We start from the raw sequence: 12632 nt of genomic DNA on the forward strand, positions 1-12632 counted from the left end.
TGGTATGAATTCAATTGGACAATGCCTTGGCTGTGGTCGGTCAATCACACCAAGGGGGCACAAAAAGTGTCCTGGTAGCTCAGGAAGTTGCTGGAATTCTGAGGTGGGCAGACCAATTCGTTGCAGCCCTCTCTGCTGTACACATTCCATGCAATGTACAGAGGTTTGTGGCACGCTCTCGGGATCCTCTGGCCGACGCCACAGACCTATTCTAGTGGCTCCAGACTGGCCTTGCTGGTCTTGGTACGCTGATCTGGTATGGCTGGTCGCCGATGCTCCTTGGAGACTGGCCCTTGGGAAGGCAGACCTTCCCTGAGAGGAAATCTTCCATCCTGCTTTACAGTCGCTGGTTTTAATGGCTTGGCTGTTGAAAGCCAGGTGCTGAAGGATAGAGGTTTGTCTGAATCGGTGATTCTTACGCTGCTAAAGGCTAGAAAATCTGCCTCTAGGAAGATCTACCATCATACTTGGAAGATGCACATTGCGTGGTGAGTGCCTCCTGGGGTTCCCCCTTTTCCTTCAACGAGGTAGTGAGCAGCACCTGGCCTTGGGTACAATCAAGGGCCAGGTTTCTGCCTTGGCGGTTTTCTTTCATCGTCCATTGGCCACACATTTCTTGGTGTGCACGTTTATCCAGGGAGTTTGACACTTGGCTCCTCCTGTGCGGTTTCCATTGCCGCCATGGGACCTCAATTTGGTTGTCCGTTATCCAGAAACCTCCCTTCGAAAATCTTGGGAGGTTCCCCTGCTTACGTTGTCCCAGAAGGCTGCCTTTTTGGTGGATATTACTTCTGCGCGCAGGGTTTCGGAGCTGGCGGCGTCTTCTACGCTTTACCTGGTGGTTCAGAGATGAGGTGGTTCACGTCCTGGTCAGTTATTCCTTCCAAAGGTTGTCTGATTTCCTGTTTAAATGAAGACATTGTGTTGCTTTCCCTAATGTCCCAGGCCTGAACATCCTAAGGAAATTGCCTTGCATTCCCTGGATGTGGTTCGGGCAATTGGGGTGTACCTGGCAGCTAGAGTCCTTTTGGAAGTCGCTCACTATTTGTGCTCACGGATGGACCTCTGAAAGGGTTGGCTGCGTCTGCTGCGACCATTTCCAGATGGATCAGACAGTGTTTCAGGCATGTTCAATTAATGGTCCGGTTCCTCCTTTACCTGTTAAGGTGCGCTTAGTGCCTCCTGGGCCTTCTGTTTTGAGGCATCAGTGCTGCAGGTTTGCAAGGTGGCCAACTGGTCATCTGTGCACACTTTCGCAAAGTTTTTTTATAAGGTTGATGTGTTGGCATCTGCGATGCTTCTTTTGTCCGCATGGTTTTGCAGGCTGCTTTTTTTTAGAGAACCTGGTCCTTAGGTTTTTTTTTTTGGTGAGCTCCAGTTGTTTATGGTTGAGCTCCATGTTAACTGGTTGGCTATAGTTTACCTTGAATTTTTCTTGCTGTTCCCACCCCTTATGTTTGACACTGCTTTGGGATGTCCCAATGGTCAAGAAGATAAGGAACTGTCAATGAACGAAAGAGGAAATGGAATTTTTGACTTACCATAAAATCCATTTATCTGATGTTCATTGACGGACACAACTCCTTATCTTGACCATTGGGTTATACTGCCCCCTACAGGAGTAGGACACTAGGCAGGAAAGCTTTACTATGCCTATGGGGCAGTCCCAGGGGGTATACTCCCACTCTCAACTATAGGCACTCTGTTTTGTTACAAGCAGTGTCAGAAGAATGCCGAGAGCCTATAGCTGAGAGTGGGAGTATACCCCCTGGGACTGCCCCATAGGCATAGTAAAGCTTTTTCCTGCCTAGTGTCCTACTCCTGTAGGGGGCAGTATAACCCAATGGTCAAGAAGATGAGGAGTTGTGTTCGTCAATGTGGATAAGTGCAAGATAATGCACCTGGGGCGTAAAAACCCAAGGGCAGAATATAGAATATTTGACACAGTCCTGACCTCAGTATCTGAGGAAAGGGATTTAGGAGTAATTATTTCAGAAGACTTAAAGGTGGGAAGACAATGTAATAGAGCAGCACGAAATGCCAGCAGAATGCTTGGATGTATAGGGAGAGGTATAAGCAGTAGAAAGAGAGAAGTGCTTATGCCGCTGTACAGAACACTGGTGAGACCTCACTTGGAGTATTGTGCGCAGTACTGGAGGCCATATCTCCAGAAGGATATAGATACTCTAGAGAGAGTTCAGAGAAGAGCTACTAAACTAGTACATGGATTGCAGGAAAAAACTTACCAGGAAAGGTTAAAGGACCTTAACATGTATAGCTTGGAAGAAAGAAGAGACAGAGGGGATATGATAGAAACTTTTAAATACATAAAGGGAATCAACTCGGTAAAGGAGGAGAGCATATTTAAAAGAAGAAAAACTACCACAAGAGGACACCGTTTTAAATTAGAGGGGCAAAGGTTTAAAAGTAAGAGGAAGTATTACTTTACTGAGAGAGTAGTGGATGCATGGAATAACCTTCCTGCAGAAGTGGTAGCTGCAAATACAGTGAAGGAGTTTAAGCATGCATGGGATAGGCATAAGGCTATCCTTCATACAAGATAGGGCCAGGGACTATTCATAGGATTCAGATATATTGGGCAGACTAGATGGGCCAAATGGTTCTTATCTGCCGACACATTCTATGTTTCTATTCATTTGTGCCCCAGGATAGGCCTGTGTCCAAGAAAGGCTAGGCTGGGGAAATAGCCATGTGTCTGACAATAATAATGGACCTAAGATTTATGTGTATGGTGATGGGGAACCTTTTTGACATTTTATAGTAATGTTTTTGTTGATTATGGAAGCAGCATAGGTTTCATAATGGAACACATTTTAATACTGCTTGGTTTCCAAATTACATGGGATCTCTAATGTCTACTTTGTGTTCTGGGACTGATCCACCAAGACTGAATTGGAGGAAAGTTGAGCCATTTTCTTGTATTAGTCATTCACATTTCAGCCTTCTCTGAATGGCCCTGGAAAATTAGATGGTGAAATCTGCTCAATCTCTTATGGGCAACACACACCATTGATTAATGGCCGTATTAACCTTTTTTGTCGGGTTCTCTTCTGAGATTTCTAGAGTTATTGGGTAAGGGATCAAGTAAACATTTTTTTTTTTTTTTTTTTTTTGTTAATCTGTATATTGTGCAAACAGGAAGCATCTTGGATGCAACATAAGAGTGTTCTTGGTGTTTGGTCACCGGGGAAAGGGCAGAGCTTGCATAAGCAAAAGTTGTTTCATAATTCCAGTGCAGACCACGTGGAAGTTTATTTATTTTTATATATATATATATATATATATATATATATATATATATATATATATATTCACACTTCATTTAATAAATCAAGTGGGACCATCTGATTGCTGGGCTGGAGAACCTTTGTTTGATCTCCAGGAACTGGCTGAGATCACATTAGTCTATTTTTCTCTAAGTGACGGTATTGGTATTTTGTCCCTTACTTTTTTCAGTCCTGTTAGGGAGTCCCTCCCTCTCCCTAATCACCAATATTACTGGGGAAAAAGTGGGGGCAAATACAGAACTTTTATGTTGCCCACAGAACAGGAATATTTCTAGTTGCATAGTTAGACTACAATCTATCTAGTTAACCACTTTGAGACCGGAAGGATTTGCCCCCTTAATGACCAGGCCCTAATTTGCGATTTGGCACTGAGTTACTTTAACGGACAATTGCCCGGTCGTGCGGCACTGTATTTTTTTCCACAAATAGAGCTTTCTTTTGGTGGTATTTGATCACCTGTGCGATTTTTTTTTTTTTTTTTTTTTTTTTTTTTTTTTTTTTTTTTTTTTTTTTTTTTTTTTTTTTTATTTTGCGGGACTGCAACATTGCGGCAGACGGATCGGACCCCTAACTGACATTTTTGACACTTATGGGGGTACCAGTGACATTACTACAGTAATCAGTGCTACAAAGTATGCACTGTTACTGTAAAAATGACACTGGCAGGGGTTAACAGTATAGGTGATCAAGGGGTTAAATGTAAGCCTAGGAGTGTTTCTAACTGTATGGGGGTTGGGCTTGTGAAATGATCAGGCATGCGATCCTATATAGTAGGACCACATGAGCTCTGTGATCATCCCAGGAAGGACGGTCGTCTGTGTTTACAATAGCCGACCGTCCTTCTCTCTCAGCGCTGACGATCGGGGGCAGGAGCGTGGCGGCGAGCGCTCGCCCCCCTAGCTGCCCCCAGGCGAGCGACGTAGATCTACGTAGTTTTGCCTGTACGAGCCAGCCTGCCACAGTAAATATACAGTAAGCGGACCCGAAGTGGTTAAACCAATAAAAAACAAGAAAAAATAAGTTGAAAACCATTTTTTTTACTCATCATATACCCACAGTTGGTCCATAGAAAGTTAAAAAAAAACCATTGAAGCATGATCCAGTTTGCTCCAGTGGTGGCAAAACTTGCTTTCTAATTTTTTTTTTTTTTTTTTTAGTTATTTTTTTTCTTTGAAATTTTGCTTTCTTTGACCCAGTGCAAGATTTATGGTCTTGTTTAGGAAATTGTAGAACAGAAATCCTGTTTTCTTTATGGTGTACATGGCTCGGATTTTGTCCTGCTGAATCGGCCAGGATTCAAGCCCTGGTTGGCCATGTTGGCACCATCAAGTTTGACACATTTTAGTTGAAAAATGGAGGTGGGTGGAAATGTGACAGCCGAGCAAGTGATCCCATCAGATGATTGGGTGATCATGGTGTCGCACCTGTTGTAGAACATTGTCGGCAGCAGAGATTCCTCAATCAATTGTAAACCGTGTGGATGGTGGGATCTCCGCTGCCAGCTATTGTATCCAAGCATCTGTAACACCATGAATACACAAACATCAGATAGGATGTTAAAATCTGTGCATGTAGGACTAGTCTTGGCAAATGTTATCTAAACTTTCGTCTTCAGAGAGAACCCATAATTGTATATAATTTTCTCTTGCAGGATGCAATCAGAGATGTCCATGTTAAAGGCTTTATGTACAAATGGATCATGTCAGATCTTGGTGAGTGTCTGTTATTGTATCTCTCTGTAAATTGATGTCTGTTTTTCGTCCTGGAAAGAAGTTTTCCCCCCTCTTAAGATCTAATCTCTAGGCTGCTACTGGCTTTTGGAGCTCTGCATGGTCAAGCTTTGTATTTGGGGGGATGGGATGTGTACTCTGCTTCAAACAATAGACCCTTTTCAGAAGCATGTGAACATAACTTCTTCTAATCCCTGGAAGGCCTACACATCAGCCTTGGGGCTCGACTTGTCATCGTCTAGGAAGGTCACACAAACGAAAAAAGTTGTATTTCTCTGCATTCTTGAGAAAAAAATGAATGCACACACCTAGCCAAGGTCACATCACATGTCAGCTTTGAGTGATGGGATTATTGTATTTTGTTATTACTGTAGGGAGCGTAAATGGTGTGGTACTCTTGGATCATCAGGAGATCTTGCAAAGTAGTTTTTCTATTTCATACCCCCCCCCCCCCAACCATTTTAAGAGGCCAAAAAGTCCTTCCTTTAAAAAATAAAAAAGATGTCCCAAAACATGACTTGTTGACCAGTTGGGAACCACTTCTTCTTTTTTCTTTTTTTTTTTTTCCCCCCTACCTATTTCAACAAATTCAAAAAATATCCCAAGCTTTGAACATCTCATGGAGCACTGTTCAATCCATTATCTGAAAATGTAAAGAGTATGGCACAACTGCAAACCTACCAAGACATGGCTGTCCACCTAAACTGACAGGCCGGGCAAGGAGATTATTAATCGGAGAAGCAGCCAAGAGGCCCATGGTAACTCTGGAGGAGCTGAAGAAATCCACAGCTCAGGTGGGAGAATCTGTCCACAGGACAACTATTAGTTGTACACTCCACAAATCTGGCCTAAAAAGTCCCATTTGCAGTTTGCGAGAAGCCATGTGGAGGACACAGCAAACATGTGGAGCTTTCTTTGAGAACACACGAAGAAGAAAAGCAGACTCATGTGGAAGAAGGTGCTTCGGTCACATGGAAGAAGGTGCTTCGGTCACATGAGACCAACATTGAACTTTTTTGACCGAAATGCAAAAGGCTATGTGTGGCAGAAAATGAACACTGCACATCACCCTGAACACAGCATCCCCACCGTGAAACATGGTGGTGGTGGCAGCAGCATGTTGTGGGGATGCGTTTCTTCAGCAGGGACAGGGAAGCTGGTCAGTTGCAGGGCAATCTTGAAACAAAACCTTTTTAGAGTCTGCAAAAACTGACTGGGACGGAGGTTCGCCTTCCAGCGGGACAGCAGCCCTAAATATAGAGCCAGAGTTACAATGGAATGGTTTAGAGCCAAGCATATTCATGTGTTACAATGGCCCAGTCAAAGTCCAGACCTAAATCCAATTGAGAATCTTTGGCAAGACTTGAAAATTGCTGTTCAGAAACTCTCCATCCAATCTGACAGAGCTTGAGCTATTTTGCAAAGATGAATAGCCAAAGATTTCACTCTCCTAGATGTGCAAAGCTGGTAGACATCCGCAAAGATTTGCAGCTGTAATTGCTGCGAAAGGTGGTTCTACAAAGTATTGACTCGGGGTCTGAATACAAATGCATGCCACACTTTTCACATATTTGTAAAACCTGAAAACCATTTATCCTTTACGTCAGAAACATTTGCGTTATTGGTTGTAACATGACAAAATATGGAAAATTTCAAGGGGTTTGAATACTTTTTTCAAGGCACTGCATATGTATGCAATGTCAAGCTTTTCTTTTGTTTGAATTGTTTGTCTTGGAGACAATTTTGCATTACAATATTTTGGCTAGGCCCAGTAATGCTTTGTTTTCACTCAATTTTTTTTCTTTCTTTAAAAATGTATTAAAAAAAAAAAAAAATTGCTACCACCGCCCAAATCTTCTCACATTCCTTCAAAGCTAAAATGCACACACCTCTTTCCCTTTTTTACCATAGCTGCTTGTATACCTATTTTGAAGAGCCAAAGCATCAACCAGTTTTTACAGCCCATCCTAACCTAATTCTCTGTTCCGATGCACTGATGCCCTATTGACTTAAATGGAGCCACCGCAGGTCCTTCGTAAATGACTCCATTCATTTCATAGGGCCTCAGTCCTTGCCATTGCTAAGAAGATATTCCCTAGGACAAGCTGCAAACCCTACAAAGCTGTGGCTCTGCAGCAGTGGTCCATAAGCAGTTGGGTATGGGGTGAGGAAGTAGTGCAGGTTAGATTGGAATGGCTGGGTGGTGGGATATAGGTTACCAATAGTATATAGTAGTATAATGGCAATTTAAGCCCAGTCAGCTGATGGCCGAATGCTTGGTGTGAGGGAAAATGTAATATCTTCTCATCTCATATGTTGCAGATAAATTATTTGATGGAAGAAAATTGTGTTTAGGCATTTTCTGAATCTTTGGGTACTTACAAGTACATAGTGATCTGTGCAAACTATGCTTTCTAATGTGTCGCTGTCTCCCTTAGAAAAATACATCCTACGTGGGGACGAGACCTATGCCGTTCTGCACCGTCTTGCCAGTCATGGGAAGAAGCTTTTCCTCATCACCAATAGTCCTTTTAGCTTTGTGTAAGTTCTCCCATGTAGATCCTTCTTTCTTTCACTATCGCTCATTCTGTAATAAGGTAAATGCAGTGTCCATTTCAGCGAAGGGCAGTATAGCCACTTTTATAAAATGGACCCTAAAACGGAGGAGGAAAAAGTACTAAACAGTAAGGGGCATCAGACACCTGGCAGCATAAACAGTTGGTACATAACCCATTACCATCACATATGTCCCTCCAGCTCCTAGTTGATCCAAGTGTAGGCAGTCGGTACTCAGGCCTGCTGAGAGAAGACGGTGTATTCCTGGATATGCGTTTTTGCCTTGGTTGAATGCACATTCTCGGATATGGGCTCTTTCATTGGTGACGTAAATTCTCCTCTATCAGGAGTGTTGACATTGGAGGAATGTATGTCCTCTATCGGGAGTGTTTACATTTGGGGATTGCACACTTTGTACTCGAGAGTGTTTACATGGGGGATGCATGTCATCCAATATAGGTAATGTTTACATTGGATAGTACATGTTGGGCTTTCAGAAATGTTTGGGGTAACGCATCCTACACTTTTGGGAAGGTTTAAATTGTGATAATACATGTCCTACGTTATTTGGCATGTTCACATTCAGGGGGAGTGCATTTTCTCTGCTATATAGTGAATGCTATGTAATAGAGCTGCACAATTGTTAAGAGCGCTCCCCCTCCACGATCTTAATCCAGCATTTCTACGATTCAGCCAAATATTATTTCAAGGACAGGAGAGAAGCATATGTGCAGTGCTTTACATAAATGGAAAAAAGTACATGTGTTAGATAGATCCTGTTCTATGTGTAACCAACTGCAGTGAACGGACAACCCATTCTTGATTCAAAAGCCCACTGTGACAGTGCAATGTGTCAAAACACTCACCAGAGAGCCAATATCCAGCATTCAATTATAAACACTTGTGCCCAAAGTGTTGCACAGTGCTGCTTATCCTTGATAACCCTTCACTATTCTATACACTCACCAGAAGGAAAGCCATAGAACCTGGTGACCTTTCTAGAACTCTAGGGGGTTAAGAGGATTTCACAAGGAACTGGCGATAGATGGACTATTAGGCCGATCCTATTAAAATGTGCATGTACACAAAACTCATCGGGAGGGAGGGGCCTAAATGCTGACGTTATTGCCGCCGCAACCTCGTGTTAGGAGCGTCAGCCATCTATCGCCAGTTCCTCATGAAGCCCTCTTAACCCCCTACAGTTCTGGATATGTCACCAGGTTCCATGGCTATGGGTCAAGGCTTGCAATGGCTTACCGTCTGAGTGTATAGAATGGTGGAGGGTTTTAATGGCTAAGGAGAACTGTGCAACACTGAGCACAAGTGTTTATGATTGAGTGCCGGTTCACACTGGTGCGATGCGGGAACCCTGCAAATCCACTGCAGGTGCCCGCATCGCACCCGACTCACAAGCACTTCACACTGCCATATGGGAACTGCTGGGAGTGTCGCTGGGAGTGTCAATACAAAGTTAATGACACCCCCAGATTAGTTCACATATCGCAGTGCGAACTGTCACTTCGGACAGAAATCGTATAGCATAGGTCTGTAGCTGGTTCCTTTTACTGCTCTCACAGGCAGAGGCAGCAGTGGGAGTCATTGGCTCCTGCTGCTGTCAATCAAATGCTGTGAGCAGGCAGCGTGGGTGGGGCCTAACCATGCTGTATCTATCGACCCAGACGGGACAGCTCTGGAGCGTGCCTGCACATGTGCCCCTAATGCAAGCAGCTTTCTTTGAGAACACGAAGAAAAGCACAGTGCCCCAAAAGAGCAGGTAAAGGGCTGCTCTGTGTAATACCATAACACAGAGCAGGTGAGTGTAAATCCTTTTTTTTTTTTTTTTTTTTTTTTTTTTTTGGGGGGGGGGGGGGGGGAGAAATGTTGACATTCAAGACTTAGTAACACATTTCGTTGTATTTTTTTTCATTACAAAGGGGTATCGGCACAAACTTAAAGCCAATAATACTGCAACTTCAGGCATCTCATTGCAATACAGTTTCAAGCTGGCCAACTACATCAAAATGATCCCTCTCTAGCCTTCTCTAGCTTACATGTTTGGCAACTCTTAATAGCTACTTGAGAGAGTCTGGATCTATAGTGCCAGTTTTTTTTTGTATCTGTAATATAATATCACTGAAATGTAGAAATGTTTTACTGGTTGTTGATGGTTTAATTCTTTCTTATAGAGACAAGGGGATGAAGTACATGGTGGGCAAGGACTGGAGGGACTTTTTCGATGTGGTGATCGTTCAAGCAGACAAACCTCATTTCTTCAATGATTGCATCAAGTGAGTGCTTGGAAGTCTAAATAATGTGATTTTTAGAAGAAAAGATGTATGGCCTTTGCATAACTTCTGGCCAGAACCGCAATTTATTTATTTTTTTTGCCCCATTTCTTCCGGTACATAAAATTGGGGTAGCTGCAGACTTAAAGCAGAACTTCACCCCTAAAAGAAGTTCTGCTTGAACATCGCCTTCAAGCAACCTGCCAGCCCAACTTGGTTTTAGCAGGTACCTTCTCCCAGCTCCATCAGGTCTGCCTAGGCAGTATGAGCGGAATTTCTCCACCCCCCCCCCCCCCCCCCAAAAGGGACCCGGACAGTAAAACAATCTTTGTAAAATAGAAAAAGTCAGCACCCCATAATGTGCATTAGTTGAATGCTAAGCAAAACAAGTGACCGAAAAAGTGCCATAATGGTGGAGGAACTTGACTTTTGTTAAGCCCTTAGACAACTTGAGGCTCTTTTCGGGATGGCTTGCTTTTTCTATTTTATAAACAAATCTGGTAGCCATTCACTTGCCATCAGTGGAATTTAGTGTCAGGTGCTGGATGGATTTGTCTATACAAGCACAATAAATGAAAATTTCCAAAAGTATTGGGATGCCTGCCACATGAACTTTAATGGCATCCCAGGCTTAGTCCGATGGGTTCAATATTTAGTTGGCCCGCCTTTGCAGTTATAACCACTTCATCTCTTCTGGGAAGGCTGTCCACAAGGTTTAAGCGGGTCTATGGGAATGTTTGACCATTCTTCCAGGAGCACAATTGTGATGTCTGTGGCACTGATGTGGATGAGAATGCCTGGCTTGCAGTCTCCACTCTAATTCATCCCAAAGGTGTTCTATTGGGTTGAGATCAGTACTCAGCCCAGTCAAGTTCCTCCACCTCAAACTTGCTCATCCCTGCCTTTTATGGACCTTGCTTTGTACGCAGTCATGTTGGAACATTAAGGGGCCATCCCCAAACTTTTTTTTTTTTTTTTTTCCCCACGCAGCTGGGAGCATGGAGTTGTCCAAAATGTCTTGGTATGCTGATGCCTTAAGAGTTCCCCTCACTGAGACCAAGCCCAACCCCACACCATAATCCACCCCCCCCCTTCCACCAAATGATTTGGACCAGTCCATAAAGATATGGATGAGTGAGTTCGGAGTTGGGAGGAACTTGACTGGCCTGATCTCAACACAATAGAACACCTTTTTGGGATGAATTAGAGTAGAGACTGCAAGCCAGACCTTCTCGTCCTCAATGCCTGACATCACAAATGCGCTTCTGGAAGAATGGTCAAACATTCCCATAGACAGACTTCTAAACCTTGTGGACAGCCTTCCCAGAAGAGTTGAAGCTGTTATAGCTGCAAAGGGTGGGCCAACTCAATATTGAACCCTACGGACTGAGACTGGGATGCCATTAAAGTTCATGTGCGTGTAAAGGCAGGCGTCCCAATACCTTTGGTAATTGTGTGTTTCTGGCTGAAGTCCCACTAACTTTTGATACCCTTGAGATAGTCTTGCATGATCCTGAGTTTATTTCCAGTCTCATTCGTGTAACTTGTCACCTGCCATGCTGTAAGTGGTCCAATGTGTGTATTTACATCAGCCTGTTCTGAGAATTCACATCAGCAGCCAGTCAGATTGCTTAAGCAGTGTGAGCCATGTAGAAGTGAACAGACAAGCGTCACAGTGTAAATATTGCACGGCATGATTACTACACATTTTATGACTAGGATTATGAAAACGTGCAGTGGATTCCCTGGTCTGCATGGAGGTTGTGCAATGTCAGCATTTGACATCATGGCAATGGCTGGATAGGTGCTTAGTAATCATTCAAATGAGTAATGCCTGGCAATGAGCCTGTTGTAGACAATGAGGACTTCTTTCTGTAGTCACTTTAGTTGCTGCTCTGGAAGTTCATAAATCTTCATAACTACAAGCCAGTTGCTCAATCTCATGAGTGATTGGCCTGAACTGTGATAAAGTTGGTTTCCGGTCTGTTCCTGCACAACTTACATCTCTAAAGTCTTGCAGTGCTACAACAAAGGATTTTTCTATTTTTCAGCACCGGATTCCTGTCTGGAAGTGGTATTCGGATTTACCTGTGCCTTTTTAACCTCTTGCCGACCACCCATAGTATATTTACTGCGGCAGTCAGCCCCTCACAGGCAAAGTGACATAGTACTGTGAGGCTCTAGGGGGCGAGCCCGCGCTCCCGCCCCGTCTATTCACGGATTCCCCCCCCCCCCCCCCGCGTGTGACCGGCGGACCCGATGTCCCCTGGTCACTCGCGATCGTCCGCTGCAGAGGGAGAAAGGCAGGCGGCTAATGTAAACAAAGCCGCCTGTCATTCTCCCCTGTGTAAGTGCAGAGATCATACTGTCCTTTGTAGGATCGTATATCTGTTACACCACAAGCCACATCCCTATACAGTTAGAACCACGCCCCTAGGGACACACTTAACCCCTCCTTCTCCAATAAAGTTAACCTTTACTGCCAGTGTCATTTTTATAGTAACAGTGCATATTTATTACTGTAGTAATGTCACTGGTAACCCCAAAATGTCAGTCAAGGGTCCGATCTGTCCGTCGCAGTCCTGCAAATAAAATTGCAGATCACTGCCATTACTCGTAAAAAAAAAAAACAACAAAAATGACAAATCTTTCCCTTAGTTAGTAAACGCAATAACTTTTGCGCAAACCAATCAAAATATGCTTTTTGCGTATTTTTTTTTTTTTTTTTTAACCAAACATATGTAGCAGAAAAA

The 12632-nt window shown here is 43.6% G+C and overlaps 1 protein-coding gene across 1 annotated transcript in view; it reads left to right on the forward strand.

Annotated features, from left to right (window-relative positions):
• Positions 1-12632, forward strand: part of LOC309560669 (5'-nucleotidase domain-containing protein 2-like) — an 88959-nt gene that overhangs the window by 50933 nt on the left and 25394 nt on the right. The window contains exons 7-9 of the mRNA XM_082264293.1: positions 4960-5020; positions 7477-7579; positions 9781-9882. Of these exons, the coding sequence (XP_082120419.1) occupies positions 4960-5020; positions 7477-7579; positions 9781-9882 (266 nt within the window). The remainder of the gene's footprint in view (positions 1-4959; positions 5021-7476; positions 7580-9780; positions 9883-12632) is intronic.

Source organism: Pelophylax lessonae, assembly GCF_965119305.1.
Source record: "Pelophylax lessonae genome assembly, chromosome: 7".
Lineage (NCBI taxonomy): Eukaryota > Metazoa > Chordata > Amphibia > Anura > Ranidae > Pelophylax > Pelophylax lessonae.